This window comes from Prunus dulcis, chromosome 7 (assembly GCF_902201215.1).
Source record: "Prunus dulcis chromosome 7, ALMONDv2, whole genome shotgun sequence".
NCBI lineage: Eukaryota > Viridiplantae > Streptophyta > Magnoliopsida > Rosales > Rosaceae > Prunus > Prunus dulcis.
In genome coordinates, this window is record NC_047656.1 from 10943051 (window position 1) to 10961679 (window position 18629).

Below are 18629 nucleotides of genomic sequence, written 5' to 3' on the forward strand. Positions count from 1 at the left end.
TTTAGTTTTCCTTTTACTTTGTGGTCTTCGGGAAATCGATTCAGAAAACTTTGATTGTTGTACGAGGGAAGAGTGCATGATAACTATAGAGGTTTTGGCTATTTGGATATAATATTTGTAGTCTTGTAGATGGGAAACGTAAAGCTAGTTGTTGTTTGAAAACTATAGGAGGAGAAAAAGAAGCAAGTAGAAGTATCTTTCTTTGATTCTGAAGTGAAATTTCTCAAAAAGCAAAAAGAACAACAAAGGTCGAACAAAGACCAAGTCAAAAGAATGAAAGCAGATGCAAAACCTAACCTAATTAACAAGGGTCGATCATTACATATTGATGTATTTGTTTGGAACAATACATAGTTTCTTGATGTATTCGTTTGGAACAATACAGTCAGTTGCTCCCAACTCATTGAGCGTGGTCTTCACCATACACGTGTTATTATCGAAATAATTCATTTTCTAAATCACAATTTAAAGATCCTCTCGACAAAAATTAACTAAATTGGAGATCGTTTAATAAAATCTATGTCAACGGGGTGGAAAATGGCATTGACTTGCAAATCAGTGGTCTCAAGTTCGAACCCTCATGGTACCTCTATTCCTCTTATAGTTTAGACTATCGTTTGTATTCGTTAAATAAAATCTACATGTGCTGAACAAATCAACAATTTTGATAATCTCATTACAAATCTGTCTGTAATAGTGAATTTCTTTCTCCATCCTGATCCTTTCGATGAATTCTCCTTCTCCCATACTCTACACCACAAATTGGTTTGTCCTAATTTGGTGACCACTCGCCATGAGTGACACTGTGAGACATGTTCTTCCATTTTAGGTCCCCAAGTCTAAAAGTTTTTGGGTGTTTAAAGTAAAAATTGTTGTGCAACTGTTTTCAAGAAATAAATTGTATTTGTTGATTGAAGGATATGCTTGGAATGTGGAGTATCATATTGAGTATTAAAATGGATATCATGTTAGTGAATTGTGTCCATGGCATAAGCGAACACGATTAAGGCCATCACAAACACGCCACTTTTACTTGAGAGTCTCAAAAAACAAACGTAACACGATCTTACATGCATAACACGAGATTACATACATAACTCGTTCTATTACCTAAAATAATTACAACCTTACCTAATTCTCACTAAAACTAAACTTGGAAGCATGTATAACATAAAAACTTCATAAAAAAAACTAAAATATGTTTAAAACGATTGGTAAATACGTCATGAAAACACAATGATTTAGCATGTTAGTTTATGTCGTTTTCGAATTAGGCAGGTTAACACAATTACAAGACAAACACAACAACTACATACTAAACAGTTTATATCCAACGTAAACACAACTAATCTATTACACATCATTTTATTAGCAATGTTCAAACAATTGTTTATTTATTATTTTATTTGCTTATTTTCAGTCAAATAATGAGAATAGTGCTCGAACTCTAATTTTTGATAAACAAACCACTTTATAAAATAAAAAATAAAAAAAGCAGTACCAGTGTACGAGGAAGGATCACATACCGTCATGGCCTGTGCACACGCACGTGACCTCCTGAGGCCGCCACGTCAGCTATTTTGGTGTGGCCCCACCCAACCCAACCCATCCACCATAGCTGTCGACCTCCCACTGGTCCTCTCACACGCTCAAGATCTCACGACTCACAAAAGCCCACCGCACGCCATCCTCCATTTCCCATATTGCCCTCTCGTTTTCGTGAAATCCCCAGTCTGCCCCTCCCTGAAGTTGCACTCAGCGGCTTGTCTCGGAGCCAGTTTCTTTCGGGAGTGCCCCCTCCTTTGCAAAACGAAGCCCCGCTTCTCTCTCTCTCTCTCTCTCTCTCTCTCTCTCTCTGCCTCTCTATCTTTCACTGTTTCCATTTGTCTCTCAGATTTGTCGATCGGACGGCTCATTGCTCGCCATCAATGACTATGATGACTCCTGCACCGTTAGATGTACGTACCAACTTCTCATCAACGTTTCCACTGTCGTTTTCCATTGAATTTCGGCTCGGTTCTTTGTTTCTGATCGACTAGGGTTCCTAGTGGCATCCGGTGTTTTCGAATTGACTTGAATTTTTGAAAATTCACTACTTGCAGTGATTGATTTGCTAGGGTTATGATTCAGTAGGATAGGGTTAGGTTTTGCTCGATCAGAGCTCTGATTTTGTTTCCTTTTCCAGCAGCAAGAGGACGAAGAGATGCTTGTGCCGCACTCGGATTTGGTCGAAGGCCCTCAGCCCATGGAAGGTTTCATTTTTATCAATTTTTCGATGATTCACTGTTTGAAATTCATAAGTTTGTGTTTACAGCGTGGTTTTAGAGCTTTAAATGTTGCATAATTGATCTGAAAGAATTGATTTTTGTGTGAGTTTGGTATCATGATGTGTGATTAGAGTTCAAGTGATTGCATTTTCTTTAGGGTTTTCGTTTTGTTGTTTTGAAATTTACGGTATTTGGTGTGTTGGTAGTAGCCCAAGTGGAGCCGGCTGCTAGTACAGTTGAAAGTCAGCCAGTGGAGGATCCTCCAACCATGAAATTCACTTGGACTATTGAGAACTTTGCTAGGTTGAACACCAAGAAGCACTACTCTGACATGTTTATTGTTGGCGGCTATAAATGGTATTTTTCCCTTGTCAATCAATTGTCAAAAACTGATTTACGTCCCGCAAGTTGGCTTATTTGGTATCTTAGTGATTCGATTAATTGCTTTGGTTTGTTTTGTCAGGCGGATACTAATATTTCCCAAGGGAAACAATGTGGACTACTTGTCAATGTATTTGGATGTGGCGGATTCCGGGACATTGCCATATGGGTGGAGTAGATATGCGCACTTCAGCTTGGCTGTAGTTAATCAGATCCATAACAAGTACTCAATAAGAAAGGGTATATTTCGTTATTAGTCTTATTTCCTTTTTGCATTTAAGTTTGTGCATTTGCTAGGTTGTCGCTTTCCTTTTCCTTTTTTTCTTTTTTTTTTCCTCATTCGAGAGCTTTTGCTTCGCTGTCATTCAGTAGTAATTTGTAGTTAAGGGTTTCAATTAGAACTTCTTTTTCGTGGAGTGGACGTATTGGCTTTCAACTTCACAGTTCTTGGGTGATTTCATTTTGTACACAATGAATTGCTAAGTAATAACCTGAGTGTTTTTTTTTTTTGGTAAGCTTTTAATTCCAACTTTTACTCGTTAAAATTTAAAACAAAAAATAAAAACAAACTCTTCTACCCCCTTTCTCTCTAACACCTTGGCCGACGCTGGCAGCACCATGGCCTGACCATCTGCCCTTGGTAGCTTTTTTCTTAGTTTGAATTTCTCAAGTTTGAAAAGAGAAAAGAACAATTAGGGACATAAACGTTGGTCACTAACAAATAATTGAAAGGGGCAAACTGTGCAAATTCTTCGGTTCAAATAGAGTAACCCAAGTTCTGTTAAAGATTCATACAACACTTTAATTAATTCTTCATTATCTGTTCTTACCTAGCATGTACTAGATTAAAATTTGGAAATTATCGTCACCTATATTTTTCATCTGTTAACGTGATATGTTATTGTTTTGCTTGTGCTTGAGAGGAAACCATTAAGCCATGGGGCAAAGTAAAAAACACACAACATTAGTTTCCATCCAGAACAGGGGCAATCGGTTAAAGAAAGAAATAAGATGACAGATCTTAACGGTTATCTCATCTCACTGGCCATTAAATGTCACCACAGCCTGCGTGCATTTGAAATGTATGTGGTCAAGGAATTGATTGAAAAATAATATGTTAGTCCTTTTACAAGGATCTAGAGGTCAATTGGAGATTAACACTAAAACTGGAAAAAAGGTAGAATTTTTTCCGAAACTCTGTGCAATTAAAAGATTATGGGCAGATTGAATTCTAATTAATAAAGAGGCAGAACACACTAAATCAAGGATATTTATTTATTAATAGATCAGCGTGAATTGGGTCTAGTGACCTTGTTAAAATTGGAGATGTGAAGTACATATATGGTAATAAATTGTATTTTGTTGATGTGTTCGAGAGCTTAATAAACTTTAATTATGTCATAGACATTTGTTTTGCCATTACTAGTGTGTGTGTATATATTCCATTATTCTTGATACTTGTATCATGTTGCAGATACACAACACCAGTTCAATGCAAGAGAAAGTGACTGGGGATTCACATCATTCATGCCGCTCGGTGATCTTTATGACCCTAGTAGGGGGTATCTGGTGAATGATACAGTCGTCGTTGAAGCTGAGGTTGCTGTCCGTAAGGTTCTTGATTACTGGTCGTATGACTCAAAAAAGGAAACTGGTTATGTTGGGCTCAAGAATCAGGGAGCAACATGCTATATGAATTCTCTACTCCAGACTTTGTACCATATACCTTACTTCAGAAAGGTCGTTTACATGATCTTTTGTTTTCATCATGAGCTCAAAATGAATTGTCTTGTGGGTTTTATATGAAAAGAGTTATCTCAATTGTGGACTTACTTATCAGGCTGTGTATCATATGCCAACAACTGAGAATGACATGCCTTCAGGAAGCATCCCTTTGGCACTACAAAGTTTATTCTATAAGCTTCAATACAATGACAGCAGTGTTGCAACAAAAGAATTGACCAAGTCTTTTGGATGGGATACATATGATTCCTTTATGCAACATGACGTGCAGGAACTTAATAGAGTTCTTTGTGAAAAGCTTGAAGATAAAATGAAGGTATAGGAAGTTTTCAAATTATTTTTTTTTGGATGAACGAAGTTATCAATTTTGGGTCTATGAGTGTATTTGTTGTTTAATTATCATTTTTATCATTGTTCTGTGGGTATAGGGAACTGTTGTGGAGGGTACAATACAGCAGTTATTTGAAGGACATCACATGAATTACATTGAATGCATAAATGTGGATTACAAATCTACAAGAAAAGAATCATTTTATGGTATGTATTTCTTGCACAAATTTCAGTTGTTAAGAGTTGGAAATATTTTGTGAATGTCAGTGCATGCCACTGGTTCCTATTTATTTCCTTGCAGACCTCCAGCTTGATGTCAAAGGCTGTCGGGATGTTTATGCTTCTTTTGACAAGTATGTGGAAGTTGAGCGTCTTGAGGGTGACAATAAATACCATGCTGAAGAACATGGTTTGCAGGTTAATTATTGAACTTCTATTGGCAACTTTGCATTTGCACTGTAAATTCTGATATGAAGCTGTGTCGATATATCATTTTCCAAAACTAGTGTTTTTGGATTTATTTACTTTGTCAGTGAGATTTTGAATATGTGGTTCTCAAGGCATTTGTGCGTGGCTTTGGGCATGTTATGTTGTGTAATTTTTTATGGATTCTGTCCTTAGTTTTCATCCTTCCATTAAATCACTTGCTGAAGCGAGTGTTCTTATGTATATTTCTTTGATTATGAAAATTTTTGAATAATTTTCTCAAGGCATTTTTGGAACTGATGTTTATTCCAGGATGCTAAGAAAGGTGTCCTGTTTATTGACTTCCCTCCCGTTCTTCAACTTCAGTTAAAGCGATTTGAATATGATTTTATGCGAGATACAATGGTTAAGGTTTGTATTGGAATTCAATTTTCCTGCTTCAGTTTCTACTATGCTTTATCACTTGGTTCCATCATGTGCTCAGCATTTACTCGAGTTGACCTGTAAGATGTACTGTAATGTTTTACTACTAAAGTAAAGCTTCTGAGTCGAACTTAAAACTGTAGCATGTAAAGTATGTTTCTTCAAATTCTTATAACTCCAGGTCAAGGACTTGTGTTTACCTAATTGCTTCAATTAAATTTTTTAAAATTTTTTTTTTTGGTTTTAGGACTGCATGCTGAAAGAAGGACAAAAACCTTTCTATGTTACTATATTAACATATAGGAATTCTTTTTTCCTTTATTATTAAAAACTGCAGTGTGTACTTTATTTTTTTCCCCTTTTAGTTGAATCTTCTCAATCTAGTGAATTATTTTTATTTGAAATTATATAACTAATCAAATTTGTTTTTACCTTTTTATTCGTTTGCTGTGTGCGATAATGGTATTTCTTAAATGGAAAGTGAATTCATTATCATGGTAAAAATGTTGTATTATTTGTTTGTGGCAGATAAATGATCGCTATGAATTTCCTCTTCAACTTGACCTTGATAGGGAGAATGGCAAATATCTATCACCTGACTCAGATAAGAGTGTCCGCAACCTCTACACTCTTCATAGGTATCCATTGTCTATGATATCATATAGTGAATCTGTTTCCTAAATTTGGCAATTTATTTCAATGAAATATACTTTCTAGACCTTGCATGCTCCATGTGGAAGGCGGTCCCTTGCTGAGTGTAACATAATCATAGAAATTTGCCTCTGCTTTGCATATGATGTACACAGTGGATGGATCACCTTTTTTCCTTGACGTTGAGTTGTGTTATATAACTTTCTATCTTATGTATGACCATTGATGATATTTTGGAATCCCCTTCTTTATCAAAGTTTCTTCATGCCTGTGACTATTGAGGGATGGTGCCTGTCTACCCTAGTTGATTGGGTTGGATCCTGAATGGTTCAGGTTTTATATATCATTTGGTTGTGCTCAACCCTAATAATAGTATGAAAATTCCTAATGAAAGATACGTAAGACGGTTTCTCAAGTCTGTTTTTTCATGTGGTGTGTAGATTCATTATCTTTCCTTTGGAATTACTTAGTTATAATGTTTATTTACTGTTGCAGTGTCTTGGTTCATAGTGGTGGGGTGCACGGCGGACATTACTATGCTTTTATCAGGCCAACCCTCTCTGACCAGTGGTATGTACCTGCATAGTCAATTCTTTTTATGATTGTTTGTACAGTCTCTTGCCCACAGAAAGACACGAGTGTCCACACACACTGACCACTCATAATGCTATTTTTTTCCTTGCCTTCTCTTATGAGTTAGGTTTACATCCATGTTTCTCACCACAACCTCTGGTTTTTTGGTTGCCTGATTGTAAACTGTAAAGAAAGCACAAATTTTGTTATCTACATTTGATTATGAGAAATTGTGAAGGATTTTCATCTTTCTATCTCAAAGGTTACATGATTACTGGGTTATGGTTTTTCAGTTTTTGGGCAGAAATGTTGGTTGGTAATTTTGAGTAATGTGTTTTCGAGTTTTACTCTGGTGTTTATTTGGAGTGTTATGCATGGCTTTGAGTGTTTTTGTTCATGCATTTTCATATACGTTGATTATCTGTCGGTTGATGTAATTTCGATTTAATTTGTCCTCCCTTGTTTTAGGTACAAGTTTGATGATGAACGTGTGACAAAAGAGGATGTGAAGAGGGCATTAGAAGAGCAATATGGTGGTGAGGAAGAGGTAAATTCTTTGTTTTTTGGCTTTATCCCAACTGTCCAATCATCCTTAACGTTTTAAACGTGGGTTAATTGTGAACTGACCTTTTGTTGTCTTCTATTTCTTACAGTTGCCACAGACCAATCCTGGCTTCAATAATACTCCTTTCAAATTTACAAAATACTCGAATGCATACATGCTTGTGTATATACGGGACAGTGATAAGGACAAAATAATATGTAACGTTGATGAGAAAGACATAGCTGAACACTTACGGGTAAATACTTGTTTTTATATCTAGTTAATGTTTATATCAAGTGTAAGTTCTGCATTAAAGTGTCCAAGTAAGAGATGGGACTGACATTTGTTTCATTTCAGATAAGGTTGAAGAAAGAACAAGAAGAAAAAGAAGACAAAAGGAGATATAAGGCACAAGCACACCTCTATACGATTATTAAGGTAAAGACTCTTGTCCGTCCCTGTTATCACCATTGCTTGTTCAGAAGTGCTTGTACAGGTATTTGGTGTACATCAAAAAATTATGTTAGAGGCAATTTATTGGTATGTTTAGGTTGCTCGAGATGAGGACCTGGCAGAACAAATTGGAAGGGATATATATTTTGATCTTGTGGACCATGACAAAGTTCGTAGTTTCCGTATTCAGAAACAGACACCATTTAATCTTTTCAAGGTACATCTCTACAAGCTGACTTTTATGCATTTATATCTTCCTTTTTCTTTTCCCTACTTTTGGGGTTATGGAAGAAGATTGGTGATTTTTAGTGCAACAGATTCTGAATTCAGTTTTATTATTATGAGAATTTCAAATTTCAAATTATTCTCACAGGAGGAGGTTGCAAAAGAGTTTGGTATACCAGTGCAATTTCAGCGCTTCTGGATTTGGGCTAAGAGACAAAACCACACATATCGCCCCAATCGACCATTGACACATCAAGAAGAACTACAATCAGTATGTACTTCACCCTTGTTACTTTTTAAAGGAGTTTCAAATTTACAAGCATAAACCTGGAGGCCCTGGTCCTAGCCTTTCTGCTTTATCTCTGCACTTTTGCTATTTGCCCACCTGGTTTTGATGGAGAATGTTTCCTGACACTGGAATGTTCGAGTATATCATTATAAGATTGATGATTATAACTGCCAATTTCTTTGAGAAGAAGTGCTTAATGAACGAATTCAGATAGTCATTCTACTTTCGATATTGTTTGGGGACCAGGGGAGTTCTTCTGCTATACATCTCTCTCTCTCTCTCTCTCTCTCTCTCTCTCTCTCTCTCTCGTGTACATGCATTCATGGGAAACAGCTCCGTGGCATTTTAAAATGAAATTATTCCACTATGGAGAAAAAATTGTGTTGGCCAGTGGTAACCCTTTGATCTCAGATTTTGAAATGATTAATAATGTTTCGAATTGCACAGCTGTGCCAAGAAGAGCTTGGTCTATGTACCTTATGTAAGCTAATGATGACTGGTTGCGTTTTTCAGGTCGGACACTTGAGAGAGGTATCAAATAAAACACACAATGCAGAGCTGAAGCTGTTTTTGGAAGTAGAGTTTGGGCCGGTAATCCATTCTTACTCTATGGTTGTTATAACCTGTGGTTTGAGGCTTATTGCTGTTCCAATTGCTGCATGAAAGGGATCATATATTACAATTTATTGCTCCTGTAATTACTTCAGGATCTACGCCCTATTCCTCTGCCCGACAAAACCAAGGAAGATATCCTGCTGTTCTTTAAGCTTTATGAACCTGAGAAACGAGAACTACGGTACCTAAGGCTCTATTTGCTGAGCTGAATATTTTCTTTTAACTTTATTCATGTTTGCTGATCTAAGTGTCTTGTGTGTTACCAGTTTTGTCGGTAGGCTATTTGTGAAGAGTTCTAGTAAGCCAGTAGATATTTTGGCAAAATTAAATCAATTGGCTGGTTTTGGCCCCGATGAAGAAATTGAACTTTATGAGGTTTGTTTCACATTCATTTTTTGGGCATCAGCTGTTTCATACCCTACATATATACATATATGTATTGTGTATCTGCATTTTTAATATTTGATGCATCCTTTGGTATAGCATTCTTAAGCAAGATTTAATATATCTTAAGCCACAGTTGATATGTGTTTTTGTGCTACATTCAGGAAATAAAGTTTGAGCCTTGTATCATGTGCGAACACCTTGACAAGAGGACCTCATTTCGATTAAGTCAGGTAAACATTGCTATGTTGCATGCTTGCAAGAGGACATCATTAATGTTTTGATGCTTTTACAAGTACATTGCTAGTTAACTGTCTGATGCTTTCCTTTTCCAGATTGAAGATGGAGACATCATTTGCTTTCAGAAATCTACTCCACTTGAAAGTGAAGAAGAATGTAAATATCCTGATGTTCCTTCATTTTTGGAATATGTACACAATCGCCAGGTACAGGCTGCGGAAACTTTTGTTTGGTTTTTAGTTTAGATGGCATTATTCAATTATTGCATCATAACAGTTAGCATTGCTTTTGCAGCTACTTTTACCTTTGCAGTATTTTCTTATAGCTTTATTGTGTTGAATGTTAATTCTAACCATATGGAATGATTTGATGCTTTGCAGATTGTTCATTTCCGTTCTTTGGAGAAACCGAAGGAGGAGGATTTTAGTTTAGAATTGTAAGCACTTCTGTCTGGAACCATTGCCCCTCATAGTTGGGCTGTCCATCATTGTTGTGTTATTCAGTGCTAAAACTGTTTTATTCTTGTTGTTTTCTAGGTCAAAGCTACACACTTATGATGATGTGGTGGAGAAGGTGGCTCGCCAAATTGGTTTGGAAGATCCTACTAAAATCAGACTCACCGCTCATAACTGCTATTCTCAACAACCTAAGCCCCAACCAATCAAATATCGGGGAGTAGAGCATTTAACAGATATGCTAGTCCATTACAATCAAGTAAGTGGTATTGCATTGAACGGCTTCTGTTATTTAATTCTCACTCTCATAAACATCATGTATTGTGGCTGCTAATTGTGTTTGTCATTCCCTTTCACAGAGCTCTGATATTTTGTATTATGAGGTCTTGGACATCCCTCTTCCAGAATTGCAAGGCCTAAAAAACCTGAAAGTTGCTTTTCATCATGCTACAAAAGATGAGGTCCGTGTGAAATATTTGGCCAGTATTTCCTGTTTATGGAGCATGCTTATCCTATTCTGTGTATACTAATCTTGTGTAATTTGTTTACAGGTGGTGATTCACAATATTAGATTGCCAAAACAGAGCACTGTTGGCGATGTGATTAATGTACTTAAAACAAAGGTAAGGTTTCTCTTTATTGTGGTTTTTCATTTATTTACTATCCATGAATGTCCATATTGAAATTTTCGCCAACCATGTGAGATGTCCCTGAATGCTTGATAAGATTATCCCCTCCTTTTGAAGTTGCTGATAAAGCTATAATGGATTTCACTCTATGTATGGTGTACCTGTAACAGGTAGAGCTGTCTCATCCAAATGCAGAACTCAGACTGCTCGAGGTTTTCTATCACAAGATCTACAAGGTAACTACTTGTATGTCAGATGTATCAGGATGTTAGCTCTTTTTCTGGGTCATATTTTCCCCAGAAGTGATATGCTTGGACCTAGCACCATTTGTACTGTTGATTACGAATGATATTTTTGCATGTTTTCCGTATGGATCTCCAATTGTGTTGGGGGGTTTTTTCTTTCTCCTTTATAATTTATTTGTTTTAATCAAAGGAGTAGTGAGCGCTAATAATTCCTTATTTTTTCAGATCTTCCCACACACTGAAAAGATTGAGAACATAAATGACCAGTACTGGACTTTGCGCGCTGAGGAGGCAAGTTCCTTTCCCCCCTTTTTCTTTATTTAGTTTTATTTGAAGAGATTCTTCTTTTATGCGATTGAACATTTTCAGACTAAGAATCTAGTTTATTGGCAAGATTTGTAATCTACTTTTCCCTTTTGAATTAGCTTTGCTTATCTTGTATAGGACTGGACTGGATTGGTTCATGTCACTGTTATTTTTTAAGCTGACTGGTTTTTATTTCTGTTTATCAGATTCCAGAAGAAGAGAAAAACTTGGCTGTCCATGATCGCTTGATTCATGTTTACCACTTTACAAAGGACACTGCACAGAACCAGATGGTATTGGAATCTTTTATGAATGTAGATGAGAATTTGACAAATTTTAATAGAGATTTGCTTTTTAAAAATGAACTATTTCATTCTGTTTCAATTAATGATGTTGGAAGATTTCACCCAAATACTTGTGATTCTTATTTCTTGGTGATGATTTTTTCTTCAACAGCAAGTACAAAATTTCGGGGAACCTTTCTTCTTGGTCATCCATGAAGGTGAAACTTTAGCTGAAGTTAAAGTACGTGTACAAAAGAAATTACAGGTCCCCGATGATGAGTTTTCAAAGGTACTTGACACACACCTTGTATCTATTTGAAGGTCACTAGAGGGAAAGAGTGTTCTATGGCTATAATTAATGGTTTTTTTTTTTTTTACTCTTCTTCCTCATCTGATTCCCTTTTGTTTGTGTAGTGGAAGTTTGCATTCTTGTCACTCGGTCGTCCAGAGTACTTGCAGGATTCTGATATTGTTTCCAGCCGATTTCAGGTATGTCTTTGGTCTAATGAGGTTAAATATGAACTGTGGTTTTGTGTATTGCGTGTGCGGGTTCTTTAATTCCAATATTTTGGCTTTGTTTTCTATAGAGAAGAGATGTTTATGGTGCTTGGGAGCAGTACCTTGGGTTGGAGCACTCGGATAATGCTCCTAAGAGAGCTTATGCCGCAAATCAAGTGAGTTTAAATACTTAATGGCGTCCAATGCACTGAATAGAACCATATTATCAGGGTTTTCCAAATTATGAAGTTTGCAAAAAGAAAAGGGAGGGGAAGACAAAGCTACTCACATCATACAAACTTCACATGCTCATGCTAGAATAGGGTGTATAAAAAATGGATGCCTCCCATTTCTTACTATTGATTCACCTCAAAATGTTTTTGCAGAACCGTCACGCATATGAGAAGCCAGTTAAAATATACAACTAATAAGACCGATGATCCTCGAGTGGTGCATCAGCTTGTACTAAGCATCCTTCCCTGCCACAGAGGCAGTCCAGAAATAGGCACGATGCGAACGAGTGGCACATCCAAAGAACGAAGCTCACATGTAGGTGCTTCGGGTAGGATTCAGTTATTGTATTGTGAGCTCAATTATTCATTCATGTGGGTGGGGGAATGGGAGGATCATCTCCTGGATGTGTAGTAAGATTATTACTCCCTGCTTGAGTTCTGCTCTGTTCTTTTTGTTTGTTTTTTACTCCGTATTGAAGGCACCTCCTTGGTTTGAGAGGTTGGTTGCTTTCCTTATACCAGCTCCATTGTAATTTAGCAGTACATAAGGAGATTTTGAGGGCATGTATATCGGGTACAGTCGGCTGCATTTAGGATTGTTCCGTAATATTATTTTTCTTCATGTTCAATTAATTTTATCGTAATTTGGTGCAAGACGAGTGAAAGAATTAACAAAACCTATGGAAATGAGTCTGTATTAGCAAGGTTTGGCTGGCCCACAATTATGGCTTTCGGATTTTATAAGATATATGATTGGATCAGTATGGGTATTTTTTTTTTTTTGTCTGATGTTTGTGTTTATCGGGCCTTTTTCCGGTTCATCTATGGGAGAGCTTATGATTTAGCATTTCAGTTCTCAAATAAATATAAAGAAATGGTGTATCGAATTTAAGTAAAAATATTAATAAGCAATGTAATTGAAAACTCTACCTAAATTTGTTACCTTCTTAACAATTGGTTTGACCATTTCCCTTACTCCCTCGTCCTGTGGCGGCGGGATCTGGATGGCTAGTTTGCTTTGGTATTCCTTCCTTTGGCTGGCTGCCTCAATGTTTGTTGTTTGGGCTTTTTTCCTTACCTTTAGGCCGTTAATGAAGTACCTTTTCGACAACAACAAAAAAAAAAAAAAAAAAAAACAATTGGTTTGGCATTGACAGCTTTGTTTATTGTCGTCTTTCCTTTTTTACTAATAAAACTCGGTTATCTTGTTTTATGCAAGACCAGGGTTCATGCTCTATCCATATATTGGAACCTGAAATTGGTTCTTTCTCTACCACCATTGTAATTTGTGGAGAAAGAAACCTCAATGTCTACCTGGTTGAATTTTTTTTTTTTATGCGAAGTTATGTTCGCATGCTGATGAAATAATGGAAACTGTCTAGAGGCACTATTTTAGCAATGAACAAGTTAAGGTAAAATTTCTTTAGTAGTTTCAAGTTTCAACAAGAAATTAGTAAGGAATTACAACCAAATAAGAAGACTTGTACAACTAATCCTCCTAATCCAAATACAAATATGAAGGATCTGCATTTCTAAATAGGAAACTACTAAAACTGAACAATCAGAGCCCATCTCCAGCCCAGCAGTACTAGTTCTGCTTGCTACAAGTAGAAGAAGAGTCCTCCTCCTCCTCCGGAGTCACCGGCAGTGGCGGCGGCAGCCGTAGTAGTCATGATGAGTGGCGATTTGTTCCCTTGTCGCATTCAAAAAGTTTGTGATGATATTAAGGTATTACTTTGTCGAATTCAAGTCGTGTGTGATGATTTCAAGATATTGTTTTGAAAAACTACGACTAGTGTTGCCCACGCCCACCCTCTCCACCTCCGAGTCCAATTCCTTAATATAGCCTAGAATTTTTTGTTGGAGCTCCTCAAGGTCCTTAGCCTTGTCCATTAAGTCCTTATGAATAGTCGTAGCCTTAGCTTCCTCAGCAGCATCAACAGCAGCTCTTACGTCCATTTTGAATTGAATTATGAAGGTATGAAGGTAGGGTAGGTAGGTGCACCTTTGACAAGAAGTTGGAACTAGAAGGAATATAATCGACTTCTTCTAGGGCAATCCAAAATCTATAGACTGAATTCTCGAATGACGGAGGACGTTGATACAAACTGAATACAAGAGTTTAATTTAATTAATAATTAAATCCTATTCCTACTAAGACTAGTTAGTAGTTAATTAGCAATCCTAATCCTATTCGGACTAATAATTATTTAAATTATACTATGAATGAAAGCAAAGCAAAACTAAAAAAAGAAAAGAGCCAAGAAAGAAGGGAGAAGCTATACAATGATATACAGGGCGATTTTAGACACCTTCTATCTGACCGATGAGCAATTGCACAACTCGCCGTCGAGAAAGGACGGCATAGATGAGGCCACGGAGACCATGCTCAGAATCTATGGCTGTGAGTTAATCCAAGAAAGCGGAATTTTGCTCAAATTACCTCAATCAGTTATGGCCACTGGTCAGGTTCTGTTTCACCGATTCTATTGTAAGAAGTCGTTTGCAGGTTTCAACGTCAAGAAAGTTGCTGCTAGCTGTTTGTGGCTTGCATCAAAACTGGAGGAGGAATGCCCTAAAAAAGCCAGGCAGGTTATCATTGTTTTCCACAGGATGGAATGTTGGAGGGAGAACAAGCTAGCCATTGAGCCTTTGGACTTGAACTCAAAGAAATATTTGGACTTGAAGACGGAGTTGAGTAGAGCAGAAAGACATATTTTAAAGGAGATGGGTTTCGTTTGTCATGTTGAGCATCCTCATAAGTTTATATCAAATTATCTTGCCACTCTGGAGACACCCACACCGCGGGAATTAACACAAGAAGCCTGGAATCTAGCAAATGACAGTCTGCGTACGACATTGTGTGTGCGATTCAAGAGTGAAGTTGTTGCTTGTGGTGTAGTTTACGCTGCTGCTCGGAGGTTTCGAGTTCCCCTTCCTGAGAATCCGCCATGGTGGAAGGCATTTGATGCTGAGAAATCAGGGATTGACCAAGTTTGTAGGGTGTTAGCTCATCTGTACAGCCTTCCTAAAGAAAACTACATACCAGTCTGTAAGGATGGAGGAGATTCTTCTTTTACTAACAAGTCATGGAATTCAATCTCTCAAGAACCAATTCCAAAGGAAAATAGCCCATCAGCTATTGACGATAAAAGCAAGGAGAGGGAGAAGGAGAGAGACAGAGACAGATACAGAAGCATGAGGATAGAGCAGCAGAAGATTAGGGGGCATTTGGAGAAATCAAGACATCACAGAGATCGTGACTATCACAATTCCTCCTACGGGATGAGGATCTCCATAGACATCATTCCTACGCTTGAACTGATCATCAAGGCATCTCTCTTTTTCTTCTAAACTTTAACGGAACTGAAAATACTTTGGGCTTGTATACTTGGAGACTAGTTATGGATATGCATGATTAATTCTTTATTAAAGAATACGAGGATCGGGCCTCATATTCTGGTATTTTAAGGTTTGTTCAGTTTTATTAGTTTCCTATTTAGGGATGCATATTATATTTGGATTAGGATTAGTAGTACAAGTTCATATTTGGTTGTAATTACTAATTTGTTGAAAAGTAATAAAGAAATTTTACCTTAACTTCTTCATTGCTAATAACCAATCTTCCTACTCCTAGTCTTCTTAACTACAAGAGTCTTAGTAGGAATAGGATTTATATTCCTACTAGGATTAGGTTTTCTTAATAAAAAGGAATAAAATGTTAAATTCAGTGGAGATGGCATTTGGCCAATTTCTCAAAAAGCTTATATCATAGGGTTACTTTTCAAAAGAGAGAAAAGTACTTCATTCGTTGAATTGCAGAAGGTGTCAAACTAAAACCTCAGAATTACCTTTCTTTACTGAAGTTTTCAACTTCTATGAAAGAGGAAACCAGTTAGAAGTTACCACTTTGTTGGAGATACTCCTGCCAATTTGTGGGAATAATGTTTTACCGAGTGTCTAAGTTGTATAGGGTTTGTGAAAAATGGTGGAAAGGACCCTTAGTCATTGCATTTATGGCAAAGGATTCCTCATAGTACCTCTGTTACCTTCATATATGTAGCCTTTACTCTGTTAAAAAATGTTTATATTTGAGAGTTTTTAATTAATTTATCACTCAAGATCAAGACTCCACAGTTTCTTTTCTTTCAATGTAACCTTAAAAGAAAAAAGAAAAAAGAAAAAAAGAAAAAAAGAAAAAAAAAAGGTACTTGACTTGAGGTCAGTTGTTAAATTTTTTTATTTTACGGGGGAGTGGATGGTAATTTTCTATACCTGGAATTATTCGCTACAAAATTTAATTTACAGCTTTGCTGGCGGTGGCCAATGAGTTGGATAAGCATTTGATATTTCTAAAATATAGATGAAATCTTAGTTAATACGAGTGTGCTGTATGAAATGCGAACCTTTTCAAGAGATTGTCATTTGTTCGGAAAACCTGGTCTCTCTTCTCCCTCTCTCTGTTTCCTTCCCTCCCTCCGTCCATGTCCCATGTGTATCTTTGTGTGTATACGTATGCATGTACTTATAAGAGTACTGAGAGTAACTCTTAAGAAATTTGTGTTTGACAGAAGGGTACATCTTGATAGATGTAGATTGCCTTGATCTTGCATTTGCTCCCGGAGTGTCACACATTGAGCCTTGGGGTCTTTCCTTCCGTGATGTTCTCAACATACTCCACAGCCTCCAAGGCGACATTGTTGCTGCAGATGTCGTTGAATTCAACCCGCATGGGATGACTGGAATGGTAGCAGCTAAGCTGCTGAGAGAGTTGACTGCAAAGATATCAAAATGATAAAATCACTACAAAAAAAAAGTGGCAACTGTCACCATTATTTGGTGACGGTTTTCACCTTCTTTTTTTTTTTGTGGTGAATTATCATGCGCCTTTCTTTGGTACACTTGGAGAAAAAACCAAAAAATTCTTCAAGATTAATTTTCCAATGTGTTTAATTTCTTCATTTTATTCAACTAAGTTAATTGGCTTAGACTATGAATTTAATGAATAAGTGGGCCTTTTTCAAGCTGAACTTTTCTTAATTTTGGATTGAATAATTTGGCCTAACAAAATTTTTATGTATAATTTTATATATAGTATCGTACTAGATATATATAAAAACGGGAAGCCCTGTGAGTTTGGAGGCTCTAGGTTGCCGCCTTTGCTTACTTGTGCTCAGAGCCTCCCCTGATTATATAAATATATTTATATATTTTTTCTTTCTATTTGAACTATTTAGTAAGATAATATTTCCCTATATATATATATATATGAAAACGAATTTTCATAGGACATGTAATTATTAGAAATAGTAATACCTGGTTTAGTTGTAACAAATGAAAGTAGTAACACTCAAGTGAAATTAGACGTGCATTGATTTTTCATTTGGGTTGGCTCGACAAAAAAGAAACATGGCAAAAAAATAATAATAATAACTTGATAAGAGGAAAATAATTGTATGTAATTGTTTGGGGTAATAAAAGAGAGTTTCTAAATAACTCCAACTTCCGCAACAAAAAGAAACACACGAGTGGGCCCATTTGCGTTTGGCGAGGGTGTGGCAATAGAATTAATTTAAATAAAATATTAGTTTTCCCAACGAGATTAGGAAACAGAAAACTATAAATACATATGTAGCCTCAGCCTTTTGTAAACACTAGCTACTGTGATTTAGGGTTTCCAAAATTCGCCATAATCTTTTCTCTTTCAAACGATCGAGAGACCCTTCACTTCACTAGCTACTTTCTCTTTCAGACAAGATGAAGGCTTTGAAGGAAGAGCAATGCCAGCGAGAGGTTCCTGTTGACGACGATGACGACTTTGGTGCACTCGCTTGCCTTCCCCTCTACGACCTTGAAAGTGAAACCACGACTTTCGATCCCTCCAACTTGTTCGACGACGTCAAACTTGATGATCGCAACTTGGCAATTCTCCAGAAGCCCAAGAAACCACCATGTTACGGCAATTTCGGCAAGGGCAAGGATTTGGAGACCCTCCGCTTGATGCTAAGCGCACCACCTCCACCTTCTTGTCAACAAAACCCTACGGGGCCAACAAAATCTGATGCTCATCATCAACGGCAAGACTGGGATGACGAAGAGAAGTTGGAGAATAGCAAGCGAAAGCTTCACCAAGGCTATCAAGAGTTCCAAAACAAGAGAAAGAAAATTCAACTTCTTGACGTCAAGAACTTGCCTTTGCCGTCTAAGTCTCCGCGAGGCCAGGTTTTGAGCGAGAACAAGCCGTTGATCAGTTCGAGGAAGTGCCCAGAGCCTTCTGATTTTTCGGAGAGCCAACAAAACCCTAAGGGGCTCACAAAATCTACTGATCATGATGTTCATCATCGGCAAGATTGGGATGATGAAGAGAAGTTGGAGACTAGTGTTCAAAAGCTTCGCCAAGGCTATCAAGAGTTCCAAAACAAGCGAAAGAAAATT

The 18629-nt window shown here is 37.0% G+C and overlaps 2 protein-coding genes across 6 annotated transcripts; both read left to right on the forward strand.

Moving 5' to 3' along the window:
• Window positions 1–1819: 1819 nt before the first annotated feature.
• Window positions 1820–12955, forward strand: LOC117634835 (ubiquitin carboxyl-terminal hydrolase 12). 5 transcript variants are annotated; one of them, XM_034369085.1, is made up of 32 exons: window positions 1820–1958; window positions 2186–2252; window positions 2474–2624; window positions 2731–2888; window positions 4123–4388; window positions 4489–4707; window positions 4820–4928; window positions 5023–5138; window positions 5460–5558; window positions 6099–6208; window positions 6717–6791; window positions 7263–7341; window positions 7448–7594; window positions 7696–7776; window positions 7889–8008; window positions 8165–8287; window positions 8819–8896; window positions 9013–9101; window positions 9187–9295; window positions 9469–9537; window positions 9640–9750; window positions 9925–9980; window positions 10081–10258; window positions 10359–10460; window positions 10551–10622; window positions 10799–10864; window positions 11099–11164; window positions 11386–11472; window positions 11636–11752; window positions 11878–11952; window positions 12051–12137; window positions 12348–12955. In XM_034369085.1, the coding sequence occupies exons 1-32, from the start codon at window positions 1929–1931 to the stop codon at window positions 12387–12389; spliced, it is 3354 nt and encodes a 1117-aa protein (XP_034224976.1). In that variant the 5' UTR covers window positions 1820–1928; the 3' UTR covers window positions 12390–12955. The 5 variants fall into 5 exon arrangements, with proteins under 5 accessions (XP_034224976.1, XP_034224978.1, XP_034224977.1 ...); XM_034369087.1 differs by having other exon boundaries at window positions 2477–2624; XM_034369086.1 differs by having other exon boundaries at window positions 2189–2252.
• Window positions 12956–14480: 1525 nt separating this feature from the next.
• On the forward strand, window positions 14481–16989 carry LOC117635363 (cyclin-L1-1-like). The gene is made up of 2 exons (XM_034369692.1): window positions 14481–15453; window positions 16766–16989. Exons 1-2 carry the CDS (start codon window positions 14481–14483, stop codon window positions 16987–16989), a joined length of 1197 nt encoding a protein of 398 aa, XP_034225583.1.
• Window positions 16990–18629: the final 1640 nt, after the last annotated feature.

Excerpts from the sequence above, each read along its gene's own strand:
- LOC117634835 (XM_034369085.1), top strand. The coding sequence starts at position 1,929 with ATGACTATGATGACTCCTGCACCGTTAGAT. Across the intron at positions 6,792-7,262 it reads CCAACCCTCTCTGACCAGTG|GTACAAGTTTGATGATGAAC; the intron begins GTATGTACCTGC and ends CCCTTGTTTTAG. Across the intron at positions 12,138-12,347 it reads GAGCTTATGCCGCAAATCAA|AACCGTCACGCATATGAGAA; the intron begins GTGAGTTTAAAT and ends ATGTTTTTGCAG.
- LOC117635363 (XM_034369692.1), top strand. The coding sequence starts at position 14,481 with ATGATATACAGGGCGATTTTAGACACCTTCTATCTGACCGATGAGCAA. Across the intron at positions 15,454-16,765 it reads ATCAAGACATCACAGAGATC|AAGGGTACATCTTGATAGAT; the intron begins GTGACTATCACA and ends TGTGTTTGACAG.